This window comes from Nelusetta ayraudi, unplaced genomic scaffold (assembly GCF_046127955.1).
Source record: "Nelusetta ayraudi isolate G7.1 ecotype Tasmania unplaced genomic scaffold, CSIRO-AGI_Nayr_v1 ptg000008l, whole genome shotgun sequence".
In the NCBI taxonomy this organism is placed as follows: domain Eukaryota; kingdom Metazoa; phylum Chordata; class Actinopteri; order Tetraodontiformes; family Monacanthidae; genus Nelusetta; species Nelusetta ayraudi.
In genome coordinates, this window is record NW_027466058.1 from 4342158 (window position 1) to 4369382 (window position 27225).

Consider the following 27225-nt stretch of genomic DNA (forward strand, 5'->3'; position numbering starts at 1 on the left):
GGGACTGACGACAGCCGCTTTTGATCGTCGAGCACGCGGATCAACAAGTTGTGAAAAGCGCGCAATTTCCATTGTGGCGGGATCCGAGCCGCGGCGCACGTGACTGACAAATCGCCCGCGCTGCAAATCACTCTCATTTGCCGGGAGAAATAAATTTCGTCGGCGGGACGCATCTTCTCACATTGCGGCGGGAGTCGCTCCGGCAGGAGACCGTCTGCTTGGCCACCAGATGTCCGGCGCACCGGCTCCACTCGACGCGGCAACTTGACGCACGGAGCAGCACGCCGCGCAGGGGGGGGGAGAGACAACAAGAGAAGACATCTGAATGAACGGGGCCGAGGGCAACTCGCGTTCCTCCTGTCGCCCCCCGCAGACTGTTGCATGTGTTGTCTACCCCGCTGGCTGAAGCTGCGTCACGCCGTAGAACCCCGGCGCCTGAACAGGGACAGGCAGCAGCAAATGTCGAAGAAACGGAAAAGTCCCGACGAGCAGGATTCGGAGGAATCCGCGGGATGCAGCAGCGGCGGCGGCGGCGGCGGCGAGCAAGGTAGGAGAGTCACGTGGTCGCGAGTGGCAGTGTGAAAGTTGGCGAAATGCACAAGAGTGATTCTAACGAAGTAGAAAAGCAAGATGTTCTTGTTGCTGCCTCCCCGACCCTCCGCCTAAACCCCACCGCACCCCGCGCTGCCTGCAATCAACTCTCATCTTTAATACTCGATTTGATCCCTAGGAAACAATCTTGTGCGTTGCCAGGGATTACTTTTTTTTATAATCTCTAATCACTTTCCAGCGAGGTCAGATCTGTGTGACAATGGGGCTTGGTCACAGAGCAGACGTCCACGCTTTCAACTAGGAAGAATAAGTTGTCACATCCCCGAGGATGTTTTTAAGATTGTTTTGTAAGTTCTTGTTAACTTTTCAAGAATAGATTCAAACAGTTTCCCCAAGGATTGACCGTGCCAGTCTACAAGGTCTCCATATATCCGAAGTTCTCATAACCCTTTGGAGTATGTGAAAGACCTAATCCAACCATGTTGATGATCGCAGGGTCTAGAAATGTGGGTAAAGTGTGACCCGACTGCCAGATGGAACGTTTCCCATCAGCTCGGTTTAGCTAAACTCTTGCCAACCAGAAGGAAATACCTCTTCCACCACTGCAACGGCCTTTCTTTGTCCTCGGTTTAATTGGAAAATCCCATCTATTATTAATTAAAAAAAAAAACAGCTGTTGCTGCAGCATCTACACTTATTTCTCTAGAAGTACAGGGCTCTATACTGACAAGACAGTCATTCTTTTAGTATGTCAGACCCTTCACATATACACTACATAAATCGTACATCAGATTTGGATTCTCAGTCATCTGGCGGCAATGCAAAGTCAGCAAACTGTTTCATGATTATCCAATCTAGTGTAAACCAAAATCGATTTTTGTATCACATCAAAGACTTGGTCCATCATTTGCTTTATGCATTCTGGTTTCTTCAGTTAATGCTATTGTGCTGGCACTCACACTGGATGTCTGAGTTCAGGGCCAGTGAGGGCATCCTGTCATCCCACCTTGGTGCACACTGTGGTATTATGGTGCAGTAGCAATGATGATCATCTGCATGCAGATTCACAAACATTTTAGAACATATTGAGGAGTACCATTCCTCAGAATGCTGCTGTTTCAGCACTACAGGCAGCTCAAAAACAACTTTACTGCCCTCATAGTTTTTTTTTGAGTAAAAGAAATCCAACAATCTCTTGCATTGCAGGACTCCTTAAGGCGCCCCCGGCCTGCAGACCCTTTCTGAATAAGATGAACATTTGACCTGTTTGCGTCACGTCTCTGGCGCTGCGTGATTTTAGGCCTGAATCCAAACGCGAGTTTCCCTTCCTCGGTACGGAAGGAGAGCCAGGCGCTTCCTTCCCCCGACTGTGCCTGGCATCTGTGACCACTCAGGGGGCTACACACCCACCGAACTCCTCCCTCTTAAGGTTGTGCAATCCCGCATGCCTTATGCATCATCGCATCAGGACGGTGAAGGCGGTAAAAGCAAATGCGTCTGCATTATCATTATTGAGTGTATGGGAGGGTTTGGAAAGTATAAAATGTATGATATTGTGAAATCTTTCCAACATTTTTTTTATTATAACTCTTCTTATCATTGAAAAAACAAAGTCCCAATAATGTTCTCTGACTTTGTTGACTGTTGACTTCCAATGATCAGTAAAGGGCACTATCTCATTTGGAATCTGCTATAAACACATTTTTGCCCAATCCCCACCAAAGATTAACAATTATTTATTGTATATAATAGGACCATATTTTAAGTTTCCTCAATGATTCCAAAAGCCAGAGCAAGTGCAAAATGTACAGAAAGACACAGCTGACTGATCTGCTAAGCCTTTTCAACCCTTTTTTCCCACTTGGCGCAGGGAAAGACAAGATGCTCAGTGTTGAACTCCATGAATATGTATATGCTCGTTGTAGTTGTGACGCCTGTCACACATTCCAAACAAGCCACGACAAGTGCTTGTTTATCACCGTGTTACATCACGGCGTCTTCCAGTAACATGGTCAGAGCTGTGGGAGCCAAGCGCATTAAACAGTGAAGTTGAGATCTTGTCGTATGTGTGACCTCGGCTGCACGCGCGCGTGGTACCGTACGGTATGCCACAAATACGATGTTCAGGAGAAGCAGCGGCTCAATACCGGCTCACTTAAACCACAAAGTCGCTCCACTGTTACACATATTGTGAATGGAGATTCTCTACTGGTCTTTTGGGGGGGGAAAAAATATAATAATGATCACATACGTTGAACTTCATGACGGCAACCTGGAGTGCCCTGTTGTCCTCAATCAAGGAGCCCTAAGCCCGTAAAATATAACCCAGACTCAATCTTTGATGGGCACAGGCTAAAAGAGGATGCATTAATATATTGAGATTATTTCTATAATATGGCTTTGGCATAACCTGACATCATGACCTGACCAGATGGAACGTCTCCTAAATCCATTTGATTTGTTCTATTATCCAGTTTATTGTCAATCACACAAAAAGCCCATAGAAATATTTAGAGGAGGTCCAGAAAGAACTTGGCTGGTGGTTGGTTGGACAAGTCCTCCGTCGGTCTACATTCAAAGTTGACCACTTTTTCTTGGCAGTTGAACTAGTAAGTAAAATTAGTGAGTTGGTTAGCCGTGGCCGCTAGTTTCTCTTTTTCCACTTTCTTTCGTTGTTTTGCAAGGCAATTTCTGCTTGAGTCTCAATGAATGGAGACTAGTGACAGAGGACGAGACGGACTAGATTTGCATGAGCACGATTTCAGACTTGCCAATTTAGTTTGGCAGGTCGTGATGGTAGCAGTGCATTGTGTCCAGGGGGGTCCACTTTACCTCAGTAGGGTGGTAACAGCGATATCGCACGATAATGTCACGTCAGCATCAGTTGGTGGTTTCTGTCTTTTCTCTTGCCTGGCTTTTTTTTCCGACACTAAATCTCTCTGTTATTACTAAGAAAGGAAGTAACATTTTTAGACTTCCATTTTATAGTGACTGATATAAACTTTTGTTTCCCTCTAACCTTTTTAAATGTCGACTTCTGCATTCTTTCTTCAGTACTTTGCACTTTACATAGTTCACAAAATTCTTTACACATGCTAATTTAATTGCAGCACAATAAGCAAATCAAATAGAATAAACGCAAGTATTGTGATGTAATTTTTGTATTAGGTTATTGTGTTGCACACAGATGTTAATGAAAAAAAATGACTCAGCCTATTCTACGCCAACGCTTACGTCATGACACTGACTTCTTATTATGGCGTTTATTAGAAATCCACCACAAATTGCATCCTTTATTAGAAATAATTCACACTATTTCATTTTTAATGTACTTCCCTTTTGAACTTCTTAACTGCATTCTTGTCCTATAGTTTTATTTTGAAGGTCTAACCAGATGTTGCTTCCTCGTTCGCATTTACCTCCTCTTAGAGCTCTGCACAAAAAGAGGAGAAAAAGATGACAGGAGAGGCAAGAATAGAGTTTTTTGGGAGAACTTTAAGTGTGGAGTGAGAAGGTAGGATCAATGCTCAAATGCTTCATGGATTGAAGGAAATAAGGAGTAGATCTCAGTAGTGGTCACTCTTATATGTACTAAAATGACACATGTGTGAGCAAGTCGGTTTTATTTGCAGAATAAACTGAACATTCAGACAGAATGTCAACAAAACATCCTCTGTTGCTGGCATTTGTCAAATATTGCACAGCAGCTTCATCACTGAGAGAGTAGACAGAAGCCGTTGTCTGTGCTCAACCAGTGCAAGAATGCCCCTCACTGGTCTGAATATGTATTGCAGGTTTGAAAACTAGGGAGGAACACAACATTTTCCTCATTTTTCATTGTTTGTATTTATATACATATTTTGGTGGCTTAAATTCAAATTTGCACTTTTTCCATGCTCGTAATCTGACGGGATTTGTCGGAATGACGAGAGTCAGAGAGTCGAACAGACACTAGATGGGGCTGGAAGTACAAAGATAATATGCCAGGAGTCGCACGGAAATCTACCGTGGAGCAGAGAAAAACTGTCTGATTGAATTATTCCTTTAAAATAGGACTGCTATTAGATGAACATGTGTTTCACTCAAGACTATTTAAAGGTAATTTAACTACAGGTTGCTGTCCTCCACTAATAGGAAATTGTTCTCGACAAGCAATTTTAATCAAACCTCCATCTACAGTCTTAACTGACGATAGAAAACAAAAAAAAAAAAGATCTGTAAATGTTTTCTGTCACACTGCGCTTTTATTTCATTTAAGCTAAATGCTATATTGAATTACGGTTCTCATGGTTATTTTTTTATTATTATTCAATTTCAATTATTGTATTATTGGATTGGATTTAGTATTATTATACAAAATCCAACAAGGTCAAGGCCCATAACTCTAATCTTAAATGGTAAAATTGCAGAAGAATTTGAACTGGTGTTACTGGTATTGAAATCTTGAGGGTGAACGTTGTCTTGTCAGCGTACGAGAGAGTAAGACAGAAAGACAGAGAGTGTGCACGCATGTATTTGTGTGTGTGTGTGTGTGTGTGTGTGTGTGTTGAACTGATGAATGGATTGTGTCCATGTGTTATCAGTAAACAAGCAGATGTGACGTCTGGCTGCTCGGCCGTCTTGCCCTGTTGTGATGTCTGCTGCGCGGCGAGATTGACAGGCTCGTACGTCAGCACCCATATTTCTCACCTATGATTCACACCGACTTTGTTTGGCTTGCGACGAGTGCTGCAGGCGGCCGCTCGGCGCTCGCTCGCTCCCCGCGACTCGCTCCTGAATTCTGCGAGCTCGGCGTGTGGAGCTGGTCTGTGGTAATGTCATGAAGTTGCTGTCTTGATTTCTCTTCAGTTTGACTCTCGAATAAATGGGGATCACAAAACGACGACGACGACGTAGGACAGTGTAGGCAAATGGAGTGACAAGAGTGAGTCTGTTGTTTTGCCCTCAGAGTTGAGGTATGTTCTTGCTTTGTCTTAGCGTAGGTGCATGTGAGTGTGTGTGTTTGATTTGGTCATTCATTGTAGGAAGCTGTGCATATATATATATATGTATATATATATGTATATATATATATACATATATACATATATATGTATATGTATATATATATATATATGTATATATATACATATATATACATATATATGTATATATATGTGTATATATATATATACATATATGTATATATATTTATATATGTATATATATATATATATGCATATATATATATATTTAACAATACTACAATTGAGGTTGTCGTGTTTTCATGATGTTTGATGCCGGCAAATCAAATACTACTGAACTGTGTGTTTCACTGACCCCTTTTAATTCACCTGCATGAGTTAATACCCATGCAGTCTGTTATTACCAAGTGGGACTGGACGAACAAAAGTGAAATACATTCAGGTAGAATAAAATAATTGAGGTACGTCGTTCATTTTTTTTTCCCCAGAAGAGTATTTTTCGCATATTTTATTTTACCTGACAGGAAAAATAAGCCAACGCCAAACGCACCATATAATTCAGACCCTGCACGTCACACACACGCAACACACACACACTTGACATGTCGCCTAAGTAATGATCCAGCTGTGTGTTTGAAAGGTTTCGCCAGGACGTCGTTAACGCGTCAGCTCAGGGATCAGCACACGTGTTTAGCGGTGCAAGAGTGTGTGCGTGCGTGCGTGCGTGGGTGTGTGTGTGTGTGTGTGTGTGTGTGTGTGTGTGTAATAGTTTGATGGGGAGCTGATGAGGTCATGGCTTAATGCCTCCTTGCTTGCGTCACCTATAGGATGTGACGCCTGCCAGCCGGGCTGCAGCTGCTGCTCAGCTCGCTGCAACAGTGCGAGGAGGCACAAAATCCATTCATGCCGTTGATAAAAAGGGGGGGACAGCCAACACCGTGATGGAAATCATTCTAAATTGCGGGCTTAAGGTCTTAGAATCATTTAGGTATTTTAGTAAGCTGGGCAGCCATTGTGTGTGTGTGTGTGTGTGCCTGTGTTGTCTTCTTCTTTCTTTTTCTTTTTTCCCTCAGTTTCTAACACGTGAATACGCACGTGCCTCCTCTCGGTGTGAACACCTGAAGAGACACATTTGACCCCCTGTTCCGCCTGCAGTTTTACAGCAGCAGGACTGCACACTGAAGCGTTTCTCGTGGCCGAGTGACGTCAGCAAAGCCATCGAGCGCCGCGCCGGCTGTTGCTGCCGCTGTGCCTGCCTCTGCTGCTGCTGCTGCTGCTGCTGCTGCTGCTGCTGCTGCTGCTGCTGCTGTCGTCGTCGTCGTTGCTCTCTGCTCTCCTCTCCTCTCCTCTCTCTTGCCTCTGCGCAAGACCTCGGACCGGATGGTCATCGTCGTCATCATCATCATATTCGTTCCCGGCGAAAAAATTGTGGATGTGATAATGTAGGTCAGAAGTGCTGCCAGTCAGAATCACCGTGCCGTTAATCTGAGCAACCAGGATCCGAATGTGTGAAAAATGGATGGTGTCGCTTTGTGGTCACCCAAAAATATTGACCCCTCCCCCCCCTTTTTTTTTTAGCTTCAACAACCAGAATATTTTGTATTTTTATTCCGTATTCTATTTTTCTAAGTCTACCATACAGGGTCAAATCCTTTTTAAATCACTCTGTGCACCAATCCTAACAAAATGCATTTAACGGCGTTATAATGAGAGTGCATATAAGGTATGATTTACTGCCGGGCCGGTTGCTTTATTAGCAATGCGCCGTTTGATGCTGACGCAAGAAAGCCATTTTATTCCTCTGGAAATATTTGCGCTTGCATCAGCTTTCCCCGGCTGCATGCTGCATTTTCTTAAATACATAAACACTTGCTCGTCGGCGAAACAGCTCCGTGTTATATAATGTCGGGGCCGAGTAACGTATGTTGGCCCACCAAGACGTTTAAAATATTGGCGTTTTAACGGGTAAAAAACATTTTAAAAAAAAACGTAAAAATAGAGGGAAAAAAATCCTTTTAGCAGCATACGTGTGTCTGCTGTTGCTAATTAAGGTGATTATAAAAGGTGGAGCACATCCGTGTGTGTGTGTGTGTGTGCGTGTGTGTGTATGCGTGCGTCCATGTGTGTGTGTGAAATGTTCAGGCAGGCATAATTTGTGCCAGCCCTGTGACGTCGAGGACACGAGGCCCAGCCGGGTGCTCTGAGTGGCAGCGTCTCCTGCCTGGGCCGGCCCCCCGTCTCTGACTCCATTGGCTGCCGCTCTGACGCAGATGCAGCCCCCCACCCCACCCCGTCCCCCGTCCCCACACCCTCAGCTCTTCCTCCCCCTGCACACTTCTTCTTTCATCATATTTTTTTCGCCCATTAAATGTTATTTTCCTCTTTTCTTTTTTTTTCTTTTTTCCACAGTCCCCCCTTTATTTTTTATTTTTATCTGCGCTCTCCTCCTCCTGCAGTCCGCTGCTGAACACATCTGCACCACCTGTCCGCTGAAACAGGCTGCCAGCCCCCCCACCTCCCACTGTTTTCCCCTCTCACACATTGTCCCAATGCCTTATTAACATTTGTTTTCATTTATCTCCCTGCCACATCGTCCACGTTAATCCTCTTCACTTGTGATTTTTTTTTTTTCCCCAAAATTGGGCAACACGCAGGATTTTGTTTGCCTGTTTTTCTTCTCCTTTTTTTAAATGACAGACAGAATTAGAGGCGTTGGATGGTCGCTTTTAAAATTTTTGTGGTCGTAGTTTGGCGTCTGAGCTTGTGGCATTAAAAGAGTGACGTGAATTCGCTTGTATTTATTTGTTTTGCCCAGTGCCCACAGTGGCCACAGTGCAATAGAACAAAAAAAATAGTAACAAGCTATAGTTGAGGAGTTATTTTTAAAGGAACCAATGACAATCCCCTATTAGCTTATCGTGGATTTCAGATGTACAATCTTATAATAAAATTAAAATGTGCATTATATGGTTACACAAATCATATATTTGTACTAGTTGTTACCATCTTGGACGTTTCCGCCAAAATGATCTCGTGTTTTGGCCCAAGTGGCTCTGCAGTGAAGTCGCTCACGTCATCGACTGTCAATCTGACACATTCTCAATTAGGGAAACTGTTTAACAAATGTACAGGCCACCAGGAGCTCCGTGTGCCTTAAAAACCTGCGTCACCAAAGTTCTTTTGTGTGTGTGTATGTGCGTTGCCGTTGTTGTTGTGACCTTCAGTTTGCAGTGATGCACAAAAATACCCATCAGCCACAGTTTACCCTAACCTTCAGCCTCTATGCCGATGAGCGGAAAATGATGGGAATTTTCTTTTTCTGAGGGTTATGAGAAAAGAAGCGCTTGGTCTATTTATGAATATTTTCCTGCATCTTTTATGCTTTTCTCAGCGCTGAATTTAGAGAAATAAGAGCAGCAAAATTGTAATTTTATCCAGGATTGTTGAATTCTTGCAGTTAATTCCATAACAACTTGCCTTGACCTCTTTTCTTTCATAACATGCCAATTCCTGTAGTGAAACATTATTCCTGGTTTGAGGTTGATTCAGGTGTTAAGGGCTGAAAAGGGGCTCTAATACATAGGGAAATGTTTCGCCGAAACTTGATTCAAAGAATTTTTTTCTGAGCCATGTGTGGTTAGGGTTAGTCCTTTTATTGATTGGTGGAAAAACCTAAATTTAAAGGTGCTAAAATATCAGTTAAATAAGATTTAAGTGTATTTAATTTGATTATGTTATGATGGGGTTGCCATGCGTTTTTGCCCTGCAGGATTAGTCGCTGTTCAAGTCCCACTGTTGTCTCCGGAGGGTATTGCTGCCGCCAGTCCATGGGAACGAACATCTTTCCACCTGACCACAATAGCTTCACTCATGTAGCTTTAAAAGAAAAAAAAAAGAAGAAAAAAAAAAACTTCTGGATCTTCTTTCTTCTTTTTTTGGTGACCCGGCTGCACTGCTGCTCGCCCCTCTGGATTTGCCCATGTTCCTCTTGTACTATTTACACTTCAAGATGGCCGGAACTATGAAATCCACCATTCTGCAAAACAATTTCAACCTATCTCCGTTTCTACTGTCTTTGCATCGTCAATGTAAAAGCCAGTTCTGATGCATTATTACATTTCTAAAAAATCTTCCATGGCTTTTGAAAAAAAGAAAAATCACACACAGTGTTTTGAATCTTTTAAAGACAGTAAATAAAGTCTTTTTAAAAAAAATAATTATGAGAGTGTGAAGGAAGGAAATGCAGGGTAGTAATGTTTTTGATTCATATTCATTTCATGTAATTTTTACCCAAAGAGTGGGCTTGCAATGAACTGGCAATTTGTCCAGGGTGTACCGGGCCTTCGCATTATGGCAGCTGGAGGACTTGCCACCAAAGACATAACCCTGACAGTAACCCAAACCCCAAACCCAATCCTTACGCCAACTGTAACCCTAAACCTAAACCCAACCCCTAACACCTAGTCCCAACCCTAACCTAACACTAACCCTAACCCTCTATTTCCGAAACCTAACCCTCTATTTACTAAATCTAACCCTAAACCCATCCCCAACCCTAACACTTAACTAACACTTAACATTACCCTTAACCCAAACCCTAAACCCAACACAAACCCTAACCCTAAACCTAAACTCGACCCCAAACCTAACATTAACCTTAAACCAAACCCAAATATTTGTAAAAAACAGTACGTCCCAATCGACTCCAAATGGCCTAAAATGTGCTCTAAAACCCTTTCCAGGAGACAGTTTTTTTTTTGGTCCAACCCTCCAGGAGAAAGTGGAAATGGATGGATGGATTTATTCAAAGAAATCTCACTCCTACCACAACTAATCTCTGTGGTTTCTAGGATTAAAAGAAAAGCCTCAAATTCACATCTGTAGCTATCGATTCTCAGAAAATATAAATAGCAAGTTCTTCACGGTCGTATAACGTGCAGATTGTGTCAAAAGTAGCCGGCTTATAGATCGTTTCGCGGGACTGTGACTGTCTTTCGGCCTCTCAAATTATGTGCTTCCAGGCATCATGCTCACCGTCAAGTCTGCTAACGAGACATTTGTTTGACAGAGGTCTGTGAACAAAAGCACATGCGCACAGGGACACAGGCAGGGGACCAGGGGATCAGAGACACGCTTCCATAAAGCTTTTCTCTGAATTTTACAATAATCTTTGTCCCGCCAGTTCAAAGCCCCTCTTCCCCCCCCCCCGTATCTCACTCAGCATGATCACCACGTGCCACTGGAGCTAAAGGTTGTGAGTTGAAGCCCCAGGTGATGCGGCTTGAAAACCGGGCATTGTGCTTTCTTTGAGACACGACCTCAGGGTTTGTTCACTGGTTTTAGTCCAGACATCCTGCTAAATTGGATTTTAATGCTTCTTCAATTCACCCCTTATGTCATGCATGGCAGGTTTGTGCAATTCAGGATTTACTTCTTGTTGATCTGCTATCGGTACAAATTCTCTCCTCGAGCTAATTGCTTATGACATGGTAAAATGTCCAGATATTACCATACCATATCGTCTTGGTTTGGCAAAAATTAGTCAGCATTTTATAAGGTAGCGGTTTGCAGTTTCTTTTGTTAGTGAACAGCCCAGAAAAGGTTTGAAAAATTGCGGGCTTACAATTTACTGTTAGTTTTAGCAATATAAACTTGGCAATAATACAATGCCTTTTTTTTTTTAGTTTTTTGGCCTCTTGGATATTGTAAAATGCTGCGATAAGCCAAAACAGTCTTTTTTATGACATCAGATATGGAATAACTTGACTCAACGGATGAGTTTATTGAGTTTCTGAACCACGTGGCCCAGCAGCTTGACTGTGGCTAAAACCAACATGGACAACGTTACAAGCTGAGTGTCAATCCCTGAGATAAAACGTACCAACCTCGGTGCACTTTTTTTGAACTTCTCTCACTTTCTGGTGCCAGTTTTGAGATATTCGTGACGCAGAACCTCTGTGAGCTTGTGCGATCCAACTTCGTGAATCAGTCAGTGAAGTGCTGGTGATGGGTGCCGTTACGCATCTGAGAAAACTCGCAATGTCAAGTCACGGTGTGTCAAAAAGAGCCGCGTGAAGAGGAAATGCCTTGGCAAGACATCCATTGAGGAATGGAGGCTTGCGTAGCAGTGTTTACCCTCGGGTTGACTCGCCCAGTAAGTCTCCGGCCCTCTGTCCAGTCGCGTTGTTTAGTTAGTCAGCCCGGTCGGCTCGCGTGATGAGCCACCGAATAGTCATGCACTTTTGTCAGCCCCTTGTTCTTAAAACTCGACGGCATCATTGGCGGACATGAAGTCCATAAAAGGCAACTTTCACCCCATCGGCCTGTTTCCTGTTGACAAGACAGCGACGGGGCAGCGCAGGGAAGCCGCTGAGTCTCGTTTTTTTTTATTAGCGGACGCTCGCCCTCTGGGACTCAGAGTGTAATCCCAGTTGTGTAATCTCCACGACCCTTCCACTGGTGGGACAACGCTGGCAAACAAAAAAAAAATGTGCGGCCCAAACATTTGCTCGGCGGTTCCGGTGCAGCGAACAGAAAGCATCTTGTCTGTGTTTTTGCGATTTGGGAGGAAGTTCTCCAAAGTTGCAGCAGAGTGAGCGCGTGTGGGCAGCGGGGCAGATTCTCTGAACGACTCTCCTGCTGTAGAGTGGCCGCTGACAGTCGAGGTTATGAAAAGAGGTGGAGAGCCACATAGGACTGGGTAGCTCTGCAAAAAGCTTTAGGAACAAGGAAGAAATCGTTTTTTTTAACCGTCAGGCTCTCCAGACTGTATCACCGTCCGCGTTATTGGATAAATAAAGACCCCGGTAATAATTTTCCCAGTAATCAGACTTCTGTTCATGGACACGGCGTACTGATATTCATCTCGGGGAAAAAAAAAGAACCCTCTCATTAATTTGCACAGCGCATACCGAGGCGGGCTAAGTGAAAAATGGCTTCGCTCGACACGTAAAGGGGGAAGCGGCGGCCGCTGCTCTCGTGCTTTTCTTATCACTCTCCCGGTTCACAGGCAGGGAGGGATCTTTAGTGGAAAGGAGCAGCCGAGCACTGGCCCCACCGCAACACCTCTACAGTAGGAATGGAAAGTATTTTAAGTACTGGGAGCGTAGAAACAGTGACACTGTTTTTTTTTTGTTTTTTTTTAATAATAATGCAACTGAATTGTTTGTTGTGTTTTCTGACATGTAGTTTTGGTTCAGGCATTCAAGAACAATAGTGTAAGCGACCTGGATGTCTCTGTTTTTTATATTCCATAATCATACTATTCTCACAAGCAATGACTTTTGTGAGCTTTTGTATTTTATACCTCTATCAGTTTTCTGGCCTTTTGGTCGCGGACTCTACATGTGGAATAAAAATCACGTGTGTATGATTTAGTTTCATAAACTCACAAATGTTTTGCTAATAACAAGTTTTGTAATAAAATTGTGCGACCACCGACAATGGAACTGAGCACCCGTATGAGAAAGACTTCCTTTCTTAGCATTAGATGCTACTGAATCTTACATACTGGGCCTTTAAATAAAACACGAAGCACTCCTCTTATCATTTAGTAATGTAATTATTCAGAATAAATCCTCTTCTCCTTCCCTAAATGTATCAAAGTGAGACTCCCCAAAAGCAGCAAACTCCTCACTGCAGGCTCGTCTCGCCGCTTCCGTGTGAGTTACGTAATTTGCCAGGGCCGCTCTCAAGGTGCGCGGAGGTGAGACGGAGAGAACGGCGAGGCTCTGATGTCACAGAGAGGCCTCGGAAGACGTTTGTGAAGAGCGAAGCGCCGGAATCATCAGGCGGTAAACAAAGATGTCATCTCGTCTCTCGGAGGTACGGTGACGATGTCTGCGCGGGCAACAAAGCTCCTCTGGGCAAACCTATATCGTCTGACAGCAGGTTGTTTGTTTTGTTTTTTTTAATTTCAAAGCGGCAGTTATCGGGACCAAACAGGGTGGTGGTGGTGGTGGTGGTGGTGGAGGAGGGGGTTGATTTTTTTTGCGCCACCATTAATCTAAATTATGCACCGCGAGCTGGCGTCGCTCCTAATGGACCACAGTGCAAATGACGTCTGCTGACGTCACGTTGCAGACGATCCGCATTGCAGTCGCATGCAAATTCGGGGCTTTCGCAACCCGTTGCCAGGCCCCCCCCGTCTTACCCCCCCACCAGCCTCGTCTCGTTCCCCCGCCCCCCCATCCCTCTCATGCACTTGATTTCTCCTTTTCTTTTAATTTTTATTGCATTTTCAAACAAATAGGGGTAAAGTGGAGAGAGGAATACGCTCGGCGGCGGCGGAGCTGCTCGGCGAGCCGAGCTGTGAAGATGTGCATAACTCCCTCAGCCCCCCCAGGGACCCTGTATTTTCATGGGCCTGCCTCTGACGTCAATGCTCCGGCTGTCCTGTGGATTGTCAGAACAGACTATTCAGTCGGGGTGGGTGGGGGGAGGGGACTGGAAGTCTCTTCGGTGTGTGTCTGCCGCATGTGATGTGTGCGAGCGAGCTAGCGAGCGCGCACGCGCACGCGCGGCTCTGCAAACGGGGAAAAAAAGAGAAAAAAAAGAGAAACATCTTGCACCCTGCCTTGAATCCGAAATGTGCTTAAGTGGATAAGGTCTGTAATGTGTGTGTGCGCTGGTGTGCGAATGAGCTCTCTCTCTCTCTCTCTCTCTCTCTCTCTCGCACGCGCGCACGCACGTTTGGAGATGTGCAAGCTCGTGCGTCGGGAGACAGAGGCCGCAGTCACCGGGAGCGTGTTTGCTAAAAACAGCCGAGGAGGGAAGGAGCCGTCGAGCGCGGCCGCCACCGCCGCCGCCGACCGCTTTAGTCAGCTGTTGATCCCGCGGCGGACAATACTGACGGCGCTCTTTCACACGAGCACCCCCCCCACCCCCCCCCCCCACCCTCCCGCCCCCTCGCCACAATGCATGTGACACACACGCACGCACACAGATATCGCTTATAGAAGAGATTTCAGCCTCTTTCATCATCGCTGTCGTCTATAAATTTCTCCCCTTGCACATGTGCTGCTGTATTTACAGATTGATATGGCTGCGCTGACTGCACCCGTCCAAATGAACAGAGAGCCACGCTACACGTTTTGATTTTATTCGCTCTCTCGGCCTTCGTACAATTTCAGATTTAGCTGTAAAAAAAAAAAAAAAAGTCCACTTTCTAAAAAAGCATATATATACAGTATATCCCTGATCCTTCCAAATGTGACTATTGAACTGTAGCAGTCGCACTCAGATAAAGTGGCTCTCTTGCCGCCCGCTTCTGTAACAGCGTTGAAAAGTGTCTGGCAGCTCGAGGATCGTGGTCTCTGCTGTATCTTACCGAGTTCTCAGTGTATGTTTCCAGACGCAAGCGACACAATTCTGCCATCTGCGCCGCTTCACCCTCGACTTCAAAACAACCCACCGTTTACATTTACATTTTAGAGGTCCAGTGTGTCAAGTGCTTGATTTATGCTTTTTATATTGGTAAAAGCTTAACCTACTGCCTATAAATACATTAATAAAAGTCTTTACTCCCAGTACAATTAAAGTAATTTGGTTTTCCCACCCTTGGAACGGTTCTTATTTATATATAAGAACACACATGGAGCAACAGGGCCTTGCTCCGAGTTAGCGTCCATCTTGCGCCGCCATTTTTTAAGGAAGCTAGTCTGACACGGCCATGAATACGAAACACGCTGTCAGGCCGGCCTCCTTAAATCCTAGACTTCCTTCCTTAAAAATTCACCTTTAAGGTGGCGAGTTGGTCATCCTCACTGCAGGTCCGTTACAATGTTCTGCAAAATTAGCGTCTGGCTCCGCCCCCTTGAGAACAGCAGTGAGCGATGATCACGCTGCTCCCGGGCCGCAGCAAGCGTTCTGGCGTCCCTTGTGATCTACTGCATCCCCTCTTACCCCCGCTACCCCCCCCCCCCCTCGCCTCCTCTCCATACATGTTCTGCATCCATAACGCCTCGCTCTCACGCTCATAAACCTCTCAGCCGTGAACTTTTTTTCGCGGGCGCCGTCTTTGGAGCGTTTGTTTGACGAGCACAGTGATGTGCGTGCGGGGCGATAGGGTTGCGTGGAGGTGAGCCGCACCGCGTGGGGGTAGCGGGGGGGGTCGGGGAGGGGCGATGTTCTGCTAGCGGTTGCGTGACGCCTCAGGACACCGCCGGCGTTTTCAGTTTTGTCGTTTATCGGACGTTTTAACGATCCGAACCTGGTGAAAATAGTTTGCGTGCGCTGGATTTGTCCTCGGCGATGTATTAAATCTCAAAGAACAGTCTGCACATTATCACACCCCCCCCCCCCACCACCCCAACCCCTTGACAATCCCCCCCACCCCCCTCCTCGACTCTCCACAGGTTGGCGTCTCGGGCGAACAAACAAGGCGCCCCCTATTGCGATATTTCTGTCCACACAAAACGCCGGAGAAAAAAAAAAAAAAAGGGGGCTGCGTGGCACATGTGAGCAGGGCTGATGCAAGGCACGAGGTGTTTCTCCACTCAAGGGCTTTTCTCGCCCGAGAGCTCAGATAGACGGGAGAAAAAAGGCGACGAGGATGGCGGTAGAGAATCCATTATGCTGTACGTGACCTCTGAATGGACCAGCTGCTACAGAGTGGAGGAATGCCAGTGATTGATAGCGCGCGTGCTGACGTAACCAGCCACATCTCTCTCTTCTCTCCCTCTCTCTCTCGATATGATCAGTATGTAATGCTGCAGCCATGAGGGAGTCTGGCACACTCTGCTGTATCATGTTGCTGCTGGCTCAGTGGCTCGGCTTAGGTGCGCCGCGAGTGCAGATAACCCAGGGCGCACGTCTACGAATGTGGCAGCGATAGCGAGCGCACTTCATTTGGAGCACGAGGTGCAATCCCCAAATGGCCGTGTTGGAAAAAAAAAGAGCAGCGCTGGTGTTTTTGCATTTTGGCTTGCGCTGTTACATTTGTTTTCTTCAGCGGGGTAAAGATGTAAAATAACCTTTTAACCAACCTGTGGAGGTTCTCAGTCCTTACAGACGTTGCTAAGGCACGTTTGATCTGGTATCCAAAAGGTTTAGCCCAGTTGACCTTTACGCACAAAAAATATTGTATACAAATGGAGCGTATTTTGATATTGAAGCAACACGAAAAATTCCAAAGTAGTTTGTATTATTTATTAGCTTGTAACTGGGAGAATGGCACCAGTGCTGTTGACAGTCTGGCCACAGTGTGGGACTGTGTAACTTTGGTTGGCTGACCGGCACCCTCCCAGGAGAACACACCTGGACAGCTGTCCTCTAATTTGTTCTTTCTTCGCTTCAGCGCTTTCTTCCTTGAATGGTTTTGTTTGTCTCCCTTCTTTTAGTAACGCACTTTGTGTTACATTCTGTTGTAGGAAAAGTGCTATACAAATAAAGTTTTGATTGATTTTTTTTTGTTGATTGATTGAGTCCCTTTTTTAACAGTATTGTATTATTGTTTGCCTTAAATGCTTACAATGTAGTATTACAATGACCGACGTTGCTACCAACCCCCGCTGTTGCCTCTCCACCACATGACACCATCCGACCAGCGAGTAAGGCGAAGCTGGATTGTGCTTCACTTTAGCTCATCCTAATATGATGTATGGAGTAACAACTTCAGCAAAACATTCATTCAGGCTTGATGTAATGTTTTGTTTTGCCCTTTCAATCATCTTCAAACTGAGACCCCACAAACAATTGAAACCAGTAGGAATTCTATCCATGCTAACTGTGCAATTTGTCATCCTAATATTTCCAAAGCCAAAGGAATGTTCAGCGTTTTCACAGCTCCATCCACAAACCGTGTCTTCAGTTTCGAGTTGGTGCTGAATGTAAAATGTTAATCCGACTGGCCCTAAATCAAAAGCAGAAATTTGTAATAATTCCACACAGGGTTTTGGATAGTACTTTTTAAAAGGCTAACACTTCCAAGTGCATCTAAATATTTCAGTAATGGTGCAGCTGTTCATGAAGAGTTCTGCTTTAACTGACACGGCGCCGTGAATTGATTATTTTATGGTGTCAATTGAAGTTGATATTTCCAATTATAATTCATGTAAAAGTTTTCCTCTGAAAAGGAACGCGTTTGTCTCTGCAGATGTTGTTGAAACAAGGAGTTTTAACATTAAAAAACAGGAGAAATGTTATTTACTTCTCACACCTTGTAAATTGTGATTTTAATGTCCAGCAAAGCAGAACTCAAATGAAACCCTGGCATCCCCGGTGTTTAGACTGAGTCTGACTCACCCAGTCTCATTCTCACACATGCTTATCTAGTTTTCGGGAATATGTAGGGCTGTTTTCTCATACTGAAGAAAGTGAAAGTATGTAAGTCTATGAGATAAAACCTGGTTAAGTGTCTAACGAGCAGATCTGAAGTAGCTCTGACAACCCACATCGGGGGAAAAAGCTGCCTTGTCTTCTCATAAAGCAACTTGCCTAAGTGTTCTTTTATCACTTGCCATCTTTAATGATCAAACGTTTTCCTGTCTCCTCCTTGACCAGTGAGTCACGAATCAGGAAACAGCCCAAAACGGCCAGAGTGCTCAGCACTTTGCTTCTAGACTAAACATAACTAATGCAAATGAAGAAAAAAAAAACAGCTCGACAACACATGCGCTGCTATTTAACACGTCTTGGGAAAGGAAATTCAGAAAATGACAATTAAAGTGTTTACAGATTACATTTTGATGCAGCGCAGGACTGTAAACACACGCTGTTTAGGCTCATTGCTCAGTGTAAATGAACATGGGTGGGTGTTCTCTATAAACCTTTTTATAGGCAAGAATACTTTATTTTTTATTTTAAGATGGTGAAAAAATATAATCCATCCTTGTCTGGGCCTTACTGACTACCAGAAGAGTATATTTTAAAGTGTCCTGCCAAGTTTGACTTTTTTATTTCATGGTTAATAGGTTAGTCCACACAATATTAATTTTAATCCTCGTAGTCCGATTTTTCAAGTGTTGTCACATCTTTATTAAACCAGCCATGACCGTGGGCCGAAACTCTAGAGCAGATCCATGTTCTACTTACAAATGGATCTGCACATCTAACCACCTATTTACATGTTTACTTAAAATGCTTATGTAATGCTGAAACACAGTAGCTATTTGAGATAAGCATGTATTGCCCCACAACAGGGAAATATGCAATCTATACATATACAAAAACAAAACAAAACAAAACATAATACCACTCAACATTTTCAACCTATATCCTATATTTCAACCTATACGCTGCCTTCCAAAATTATGTTTTGGAAGGCACCAGTATTGCCCCGCTCACAACTCGTTTGCGCTGTAGCTTCTTCGGGGAGGGGGCTCTTATTTTGAAATAAAGACCGGAAATGACGCTCAATCGATGAAGCTGACTTCACACTGGCGCGCTCACGTCTTCCCTCTCTCCCCGTGTGTGTGTGTGTGTGTGTGTGTGTGTGTGTGTGTGTGTGTGTGTGTGTGTGTGTGTGTGTGTGTGTGTGTGTGTGTGTGTGTTTACTCCCACTTCTCCGTGTCTATGCGTCGTCGTCTCCGCTCCTCCAGTCTGCTGCTGCTGCGCATCCACAACGGAGCCACCACGCCGAGGAGGCGGGTCGACTGTAGCTACACCTCGGCCAGCGGTGCTGGGTCATAGCGCTGGTGGAGGGGTGGAAGGAGGGGGGAGCGCCGCTCTTCTTGCCCTTCCTAAACCGTTCTCAGCCAGAGGACACCATCAACCCGACGCGCGCTGGAATAGTTTTTTTGTTTTTTGTTTGTTTTTTTTAAGGGGGGGTTGGGTTTTTTTATTTTTATTTTTTTTATTTTTTGCACAGACGCACGAAGTTGCAGCTGCAAACAGGCGCACTTTGTTTTAATCCGCGGCTCCTCTCTCCTGTGGCGCTCACAATCCGAAATGGAAGATGGTCCGTCTTCAACAAGCTGTTTCAGAAGGTTAACGGACTGCTTCCTGGGTGCAAGTAGGTGTTTATTTCCCCCCCAACCTCCTGACGCGATTATATGACAATTTCGCCAGAAACAGTAGAATTTAAAATTGAAATCGTCCCATGCACAGATGCAACTTTGAGTGGCGCAAAACACGGGACGTATTCGAGTCTTGCAGCCGTGTTCGTCCGCGCGTCTCGACCCAACTTTATGAATGACAGACCGACAGCCGATCGAGGAGATGGGTGGGGACTTGATGGGAATGGGGAACCGTGTGTGTGTGTGTGTGTGTGTGTGTGTGTGTGTGTGTGTGTGTGTGTGTGTGTGTGTGTGTGTGTGTGTGTGTGTGTGCGCGCTGATTGAGAGGATCTGATGTCGGCTGGGAGTCACTCCGCTCTGACGTGGAGGGGACAGCGAGCGAGAGAGCGAGCGAGCGGTGCTGCAGTGAGACTCGGCATCAGAGCAGAGCACGCCGGGGCGACGGGGGAAAGTGCCAGTTCATCTTTTGGAAAATACATTTTAGGATAAAAGTTGCAAAGTGCTCGGTACAATATAAAAACAATGTTGTAATTGTAATTATGTTTTTCACAGATTTTTTTTTATTTTGTATTATTATTATCCACACTTCAAGTCTTTTTTTATTTTCTATAGCTTCCTAGATGGTCCACGTCCCCATTTTTAGAATATGTGTGAAATTGGTATAATTTAAAAACAAACATTCTACATGAATGCAAGTGACTCTGCGTCGATGAATTTGATTCTCTCAGCTTGTTTACGTTTTTTTTATTGGTAAATTCACAGCACATTTAAACAGTTTCGCGCTGCAACCTGCACTTTACACTATTGACCTCCCCTTAAAAATTCCACTTGATCAGAACGCACGCTGTCCCCTTCGCTTCGCAAATGCGGTGCGTCACTCATTCCAGTTGTTTTAATGGCACCTCAGTTGACCTTTAAGTGGCAACCCTGTAATGACAAGTAGGCAGTCCGGTGGCTTGGGACAGTGAGTTCACACATAGCAGTAAACTGCAGTCATGGAATGTATTATTGACGTACAGGTCAGCCTGTAGGTATTGGCATCCTTGCAGTGACCAAAAATGGACGAGATGGTTTTTTCCCTTTTATGTATAAAAGTCTTCCATGTATATAAAGCAGGAACACTTCACGCATCTCCACTTTTGCTTTATGACAGCGCGTGGATATTTTAGCTCACATCAGTGCCGCCTTTTTTCCACACATCAAGGCCGTTCATTAATTGCGTGAATGTAGAGCTAATTTGCTTTCCCGCTGCATGTTTCCCTCGACTCGTACGAGAGGGGTGGAGGGACAGTTTGATTAAACTTTATTCTTAAGACTTTTTAATGTTTCTTTTTCAGTTGCAGCTCTTTTATTGGCTCTTTTTAAAGACCTGATTTTGATAAAAGTCTAAAAATATGTCTATTTATTTTTTTTTAGCTCCGTATCCACGTCTGGGATATTCTTGTTTATTTTTTTCCCCCTTATTAACTTATGAATTGTTCATCCTCCTGTTTTGTCTGAAAGATACCAGTGGTGGGACTGCCAGGCATCTGCGCTCCGGTCCGGAAAAAGCAGTTTTGCAAAGACAACACGCGAGCTTTATTTGCTCCCGTAGCGCTCGGCCGTCTGGGACGGACACTCGAGCCGTTTGTCACCTCACGTTACGGCAGAGTCTCCGCGCTCGCTCGCTCGAGTGCGTGTGCGTCCATTGTTTGTGGATGCTCCTGCTCAGCATCAGAGGTTAGTCAGTCGGTGTCAGCCCCTAATGTGATCTTTCAGGAATTTTCTCAAAACCCAATTGGTCGTCGTCGAATTGCTTAACTCGGTTAAGAAGGCCGCATTGTCGGGGCAGGAAGTGCTCATGGTGGACATTTCCTGCCCCGCCACATGCCCTCTCTCTCTCTCTCTCTCTCTCTCCCTCTCGCACAAACACACACACACACACACACACACACACACACACACACACACACACACACACACACACAGCGAGGACTTCTCACTGTACACTCACTGAATATATTGCGTGCGTCCCGGCCTTGACAGGACTGACGAACGCAAACGTAATCTCGGAGTCGAGTGGTGAAATCACTCCTCGTCTTTTTGATTTTTTCTTTCACCGTTTGTTTGAACTCTCAGGGAAGTCGAGCCAAAGAAAATGAGCTCCTCTTGTTGTTTTTTTCACGTCGAGATCTGTTCAGTGATTGGACCGGCGCCAGGTCACAGTGCAAGCGGCGAAACAGATGACATTCTCCTCAAGGCGTCCGGTGACCCCCCCCCCCAGTCCTCTTCGTCGGCCTGTCGTGGGTTAGCTGCCGCAAAAAAAACGCACACATGCGCCTTAAGATGTCTTTACGGCTCGTCCTCGTGTCGGCGGTTTAGAAAAGAACTCTGGAGCGGGAGGGAAGGCACAGGGACCTGCAGTTCTCATTAGCCAGGTCCCCACTGGCTCCTCTGGAGGGTTCAGCGTCAGTCCAGATGTTGGAGTGGGGAACATGACCCCTGATTACTGATGTGGCCCTGGGGACGGTGGAGGAGGAGGAGGAGGAGGAGGAGGTGGCGAGGAGTCGCAGGGAAGAGGAGGTCACATCAAACCGTCAGCCCGCCGCTGCAGCTCGACTGCCGGCATCAGCTGCTGCTAGTTGTGAGCCCGTCCCCTCTGCACCTCCCACTACTCTACACTTTCCTGTGGGAAGCATTTACATTAGCTTAAATTGTTTTGTGTGTGTGTGTGTTTTTACAGTGCACGGTGGTCATCTTTCACATTAGTAACGTCGTCCTGGCCCGGGCTCCCTCGCAGCCAGCCAGCCAGCCAGCCAGCCAGCAGGCAGGCAGGCAGGCAGGCAGGCAGGCAGGCAGGCAGGCAGGCGGTACGTGCAGACTTGATTTGCAAACTGCCGTGACGCAGAACAAAGACGAGGAAGAAAGCACTTGCGTCATCAGCCAAGGCTGCATTTGTTTAAGTCGACCCGGGCCGGGAGTCGCTCCCCGCGCGCTGGTGCAGAAGACAGAGGTGCCACCTTAACTCTTCCCGTTCGTGAAACGCTGACGACGGGCCAATCTCGCCGGCTTCCCCGCTTCGACGTCGGCCGACGCCCAATTCCCTCTTTGGCCGCGGTGGCTTTTCGCCAACGCCTGCGGGACCGCGTTTCAGCGCGCGCGAACCCCAGCGCCTGAGGCGACTACCTTCGCCACGTGGTGTTCGGGCACAGCTTTTTGCGCGACGCAGCCGGGCAGGGATCGGTCGACTTCCACTTCATGACTTTGACTCGTGAAACGAACTAGAGTTCGTGGCTGCTGCGCGCTCGCATTCTGGCTTCGGCTGTGGTTGAGAACCTGCGAGAAAGTAAAGTTTACAAATCGGAAGCGCTCTGCGTGTGCCGTCCAGGCACTAGTGGGCAGCGGGTGGAGGCACATGCCTTATCCCCATCTCACTTTGCCATTTATAGCCCCCTTGCCTTTACGTCGAGTGACCTGGACCGTGCAAGTGGAAATAATGCAAATTACATTTCCATGGAAATCTCTCTCTCTCTCTCTCTCTCAGGAGTGTGTAAGACATGTGCTTGTATGTTTGTGCAGCCGTGTTTGTTTTCGCCACGTGGAGGCGTGTCCCCTCAGAAGTGATGGGGCCTGCGCTTGGAGTCCAGGATGAAACAGCGTTTTTTTTCCACTTGACACCTGTATCGATTCGGCCCCGCCGGTGGCTTCACCCCGGGCTGCTGTGGAATGGGGTGGAGGATGTGTGTGTGTGTGCGTATGTGTGTTTTCCCACCTGCACACGCAGACTTACGCAGCCTTCCTCCACCGGTATTAACTCACTGAATAAATGAGGTAGCGGTGGGAGAGGACATGAAGCGTTTTCATCTTTTCGCTGCCGGCTCCTTTTTTTTTCTCTCTCCTCCCTTTGCTGCTCACTAAATGTCAGCGTCGGACGCCTGTGCTTCAGCCCTCCCATAGATAAGATAAGAACCACATGCTCTTCCTACCTCCTGGCAAGGGAGTCCCAGGCGGACCTGCTGACGCACGCACCTCACGGCTCCCCTCCCCTTTCCTGCCTCAGCCTCATGTCAGGAAAGTGAAAAGTACTACCTTGGCAGCGTGCCCTTGACTCCTCGCCAGAAGGAGTGCGCTTTAAAAGAAGTGGTCCCCCCCCCTCCTCCTCCTTCTTTTTTTTTTCTCTCTCATGTGCATTTTTCATCTATGTGTTGCAGCAGCGGAGGAGGAACATCTTGCTCGCTTAACAAGTCGGTCGTCGGCCTCGGCTGTTGACAGCGTCTGTCAGTGGCGGGAATACCGGAGACACTGGTTCACTTCTTTGGGCGTTAAGGCCGTCGACCTGGCCGCTCCTTTTTAGGCTAACACGTGCACGCATGCACACTTGCACACACGTACTACACACATACATATATATACAGGATGTGTAAGCAATAAAGTGATATATTTAGCGTCAAGCAATTCATTTTTAATCAATATAAATTTTTGACTTTCCATGTTTAAAATTCTGAAAGACAGTTTATGCGTCCATATAAGTGTGACGCAATTCTTACAGAAGTGTTTCGATTGGGAACCAGAGGAACACAAAGAAAGGATTTCCCTTTTGTATTATTATTTATTTTAAAAAGTGGCTTGAGGACCAGACTACGGGTACATGGAAGAGAAAAAAGGACTTGCGATTTAAAAAAAAAAAGTTGACGGCCCTAGATATAATAGCAGTGACATTAAGTGAAATATTATAGTGATATAAGCCAAAGTTAAGTTGTTTTTCCAACAAGGAACATAAATATTTAGGGGGAGGGGGGAAAACTGGATAAAAGTGGTTGAATTCATGTTTGGAAAGAGTGATATTAATATAGTCCATTGTTTGTCAAAGTCCATCATGTTAGATTTACTAGAAATATATCATAATATATAATATTTAAGTTCATGCATCCTCCGACCAAGAGAAGGAATGGCAAGATTTCCCTGAGCTGTTTGGCGTGTGCTCATTTTTTACCAAAATAAAGTTGCGGTTGGAAGCATTTGCTGTTGCGTGGCTGTGTGTATATATGGGCTGATGCTCCGGTGTGCACGTTGCACGTGTTGGGATTGTATGCAGCTCTGCCACGTGACAGAAAATGACATTTAAATATGGGTCCACTTAGGTGACCGCTGTGTATCAAAAGGTAAAATAAGTAGCGGCTGAAACATTTTTTGCGGAAGTTTCTCATTATCCTCTGCTGCTTTTCTGTTTGGCTGTACAGCAGCGCTGCTTCCCACAGTCAGTGCGTTGGGAGGAAAGACCCCCGCGTGGATTGATAGCTTCCTCCCTCACAGTCACCAGCGGCTCCGCCGTCTCTTGTTTTGGCTTCCGGCTCCAGAATCTGGTGGTTGAGTTGCACGGTGTGTTGTCGGCTACGGCCTGTTAGTCTGTCTCCTGTTGAGTCAAACTGTGTCCACACTGTCGTTTGCCGACCTTGTGATGCAGCTGCCCCGTTAAAAGCAGGCCTGGCACGTCGGGTGGAGAAGCAAGGCAGTAAGGGTAAATTATTAATCTAAATTGCTTAAGGCGCTGGTATAACCTGTTTGCTTTGTGCTAATATTTTAATTGCCCGATAATTGTTTCGTCCTGTGTGGTAATTGTTACCTGTTGCTGCGGCCAGACCGCAGCCTTTACACATGTCGTGCACACACTTTTGGTTTTCCTTTTTTAATAAATACTGTATACGTAATGAGTGCGCTTTATAAGTTGTGTGCTCATGTTGACTTTGTGTTTTATTTACTTTGCGCGCCGCCTGTCTTGGCTGGGATGTTCAGTGCATACAGAAAATGTCCTGTCGCCTCAGTTGGTGGATTTCTTACGTTTGGATTTATTGATTTCACGCCTTTTAAAATACGCTTCGCTCGCCCGTACTGATCCCAAGCCATCTGAATGACCGGCAGAAAAACAGGTAACACTCTCACTACAGCAGGACGCAGCCACAACGGGCCGTCTTAGCACTCGGTGTGCAGTTGGATATCACCGCACCTAGTAGTAGTATTGACAGGACTTGGATGTAAACACCACGTCAGTCACTTCTGGCTTCTCTTTTCCTTTGCCTGTTTAAAGAAGGCGGGCTTCTGCCTCTTTTACACATTGACTTTATATCAGTGGGCTCATTGTAATTGCTTGGCAACACTCATGCAATCGTGGTTGATCGAATTATGGCGTTTGATTGTCCGAAGAAGAAGGTCCTGGACTGTTTGAATAATTTAAAGGAACATTCTGCTAATTCATTTTATTGTAATCTTGATCCCCAGTGTTGTGTAATCTAAAGGGAACCTTTCATGGCCAAGCCTAAGAAGAATGTTGCATAGTTTCTGTCCTCCATTAATATCCATGAAATAATTTTTCTACAGGCAAGTTGAATGATAACTTTTCCTATTGCTAATATGTGACTGCCAAAAATGTTCAACCACCATGGAGTCAAATTTCTTTGGGGTTGTTATCAATAGTCTATAAATCTATAATTTTATCTATCGACTCTATCTTAAGTTACTGCGCAAATAATCAATTTCCACGATTGCCGCGGCTCCTCTGTGGAAATGTTGATGCAGCGCTGCTCTCTGCGAGCGCACAGACTTAATGTTTCAAACCAGAATCTTTGATGTGGAAAAAGAAGCTCAAGAGGAAGTTGATCAACGCTCAAAGTCTTAATGCAATCGCTGTCTGCTTTCTTCACCTCACTGACGAAGACGGGGGTGATGGCGCTGAGCACATCACGCTGTGAGAGATCAGTCATGCGAAATTGAAAAAAAAACAATTTTGCACGACTGAGTGCGTGTAAATAAGTACAGGGGTGTGGAGGTTGAGAGAAAGCTCGCCTTGCTTTAGCTTTTTCTCCGAAGAGAAGAGAAGATGTGTGGGGTGTCATTGCCACCTACCAGCAGCCAACACTCATGTGTATGGTTAAGCCTTCCTGGCACTTAAAAAGTTTGGACCATTGCGTGACGCTGGAGCGCTCAGATCTCAAAGGGTGTTGACGACACAATCCTCCTCAACCAGATTTTTCACATTTAAACTTGGATTTGTGACCCAGACGGCACAGGCGAGCGCTCCGGCCTTCCAGTTCCAGTCGCAGGGCGTGGTGCGTGCTGCAGTCAAGATAAATGTTATGCAACAATACCTCACTGCATGAACTCAGGCTTCGGTTTTTACACAGGAAGCCCGAGTCTGAGTCAGGCACTCAAATCTGTGCCAACTGAGCTTCTGAAAAACACTTGCAATCATTCTGCACACTGCTCCCCGCCCTCTGCGTATGGACGGGTGACTGAACGTTGCACTGTCGCTCCTCCTCCCCCGACTCCTTTATTGCTGATGAGTGTGTTGCACGTTGGATAAAAAATTATAAATCAAAGGACAAAAATCACCCTCAACGTTTGCGGTTTCGAGGGGGGAACGTTTTGACGTGATCGTGCTACTGCTTCCACCGCGGATTGGAGAGGACTCAAGCTTCTTCACGGGGGTCCCCCCCCCCTCTTCCCCCGTTGTGGACCGCAGCGTGCAGAGGTCACACCGGGTCGCACCTTTGATTAGCCATCAAACTCACAGGCCCGGGACGATGACGCACGTCCCACCGCTCTGAGTGTCACTGAGGCCTCATTAAGGTTCCGCTGTGGCTCCAACGGTTTTTGGAGGGAATCTGAAAGAACAGCCTATGAGGTCGAGAGAGAGAGAGAGCAGGAATGCTCCGGCTGAAAAAAAAAAAAAAAAAAAGACCATCAATCATCTGCGAGCTCGTTGGCCAAATTCCTCCTGC

At 45.8% G+C, this 27225-nt stretch overlaps 1 protein-coding gene across 4 annotated transcripts in view; it reads left to right on the forward strand.

Moving 5' to 3' along the window:
- The window catches only part of pde10a (phosphodiesterase 10A), a 53931-nt gene continuing 26706 nt past the window's right edge, over positions 1–27225 (forward strand). For 2 of the 4 annotated variants that reach the window (XM_076018836.1, XM_076018837.1), the window contains exon 1: positions 1–547. In XM_076018836.1, the coding sequence (XP_075874951.1) occupies positions 382–547 (166 nt within the window). In that variant the 5' untranslated portion in view covers positions 1–381. Of the gene's footprint in view, positions 548–18928; positions 19468–27225 lie in introns of those variants that run through there. The other 2 variants (XM_076018838.1, XM_076018839.1) reach the window with 2 other exon arrangements.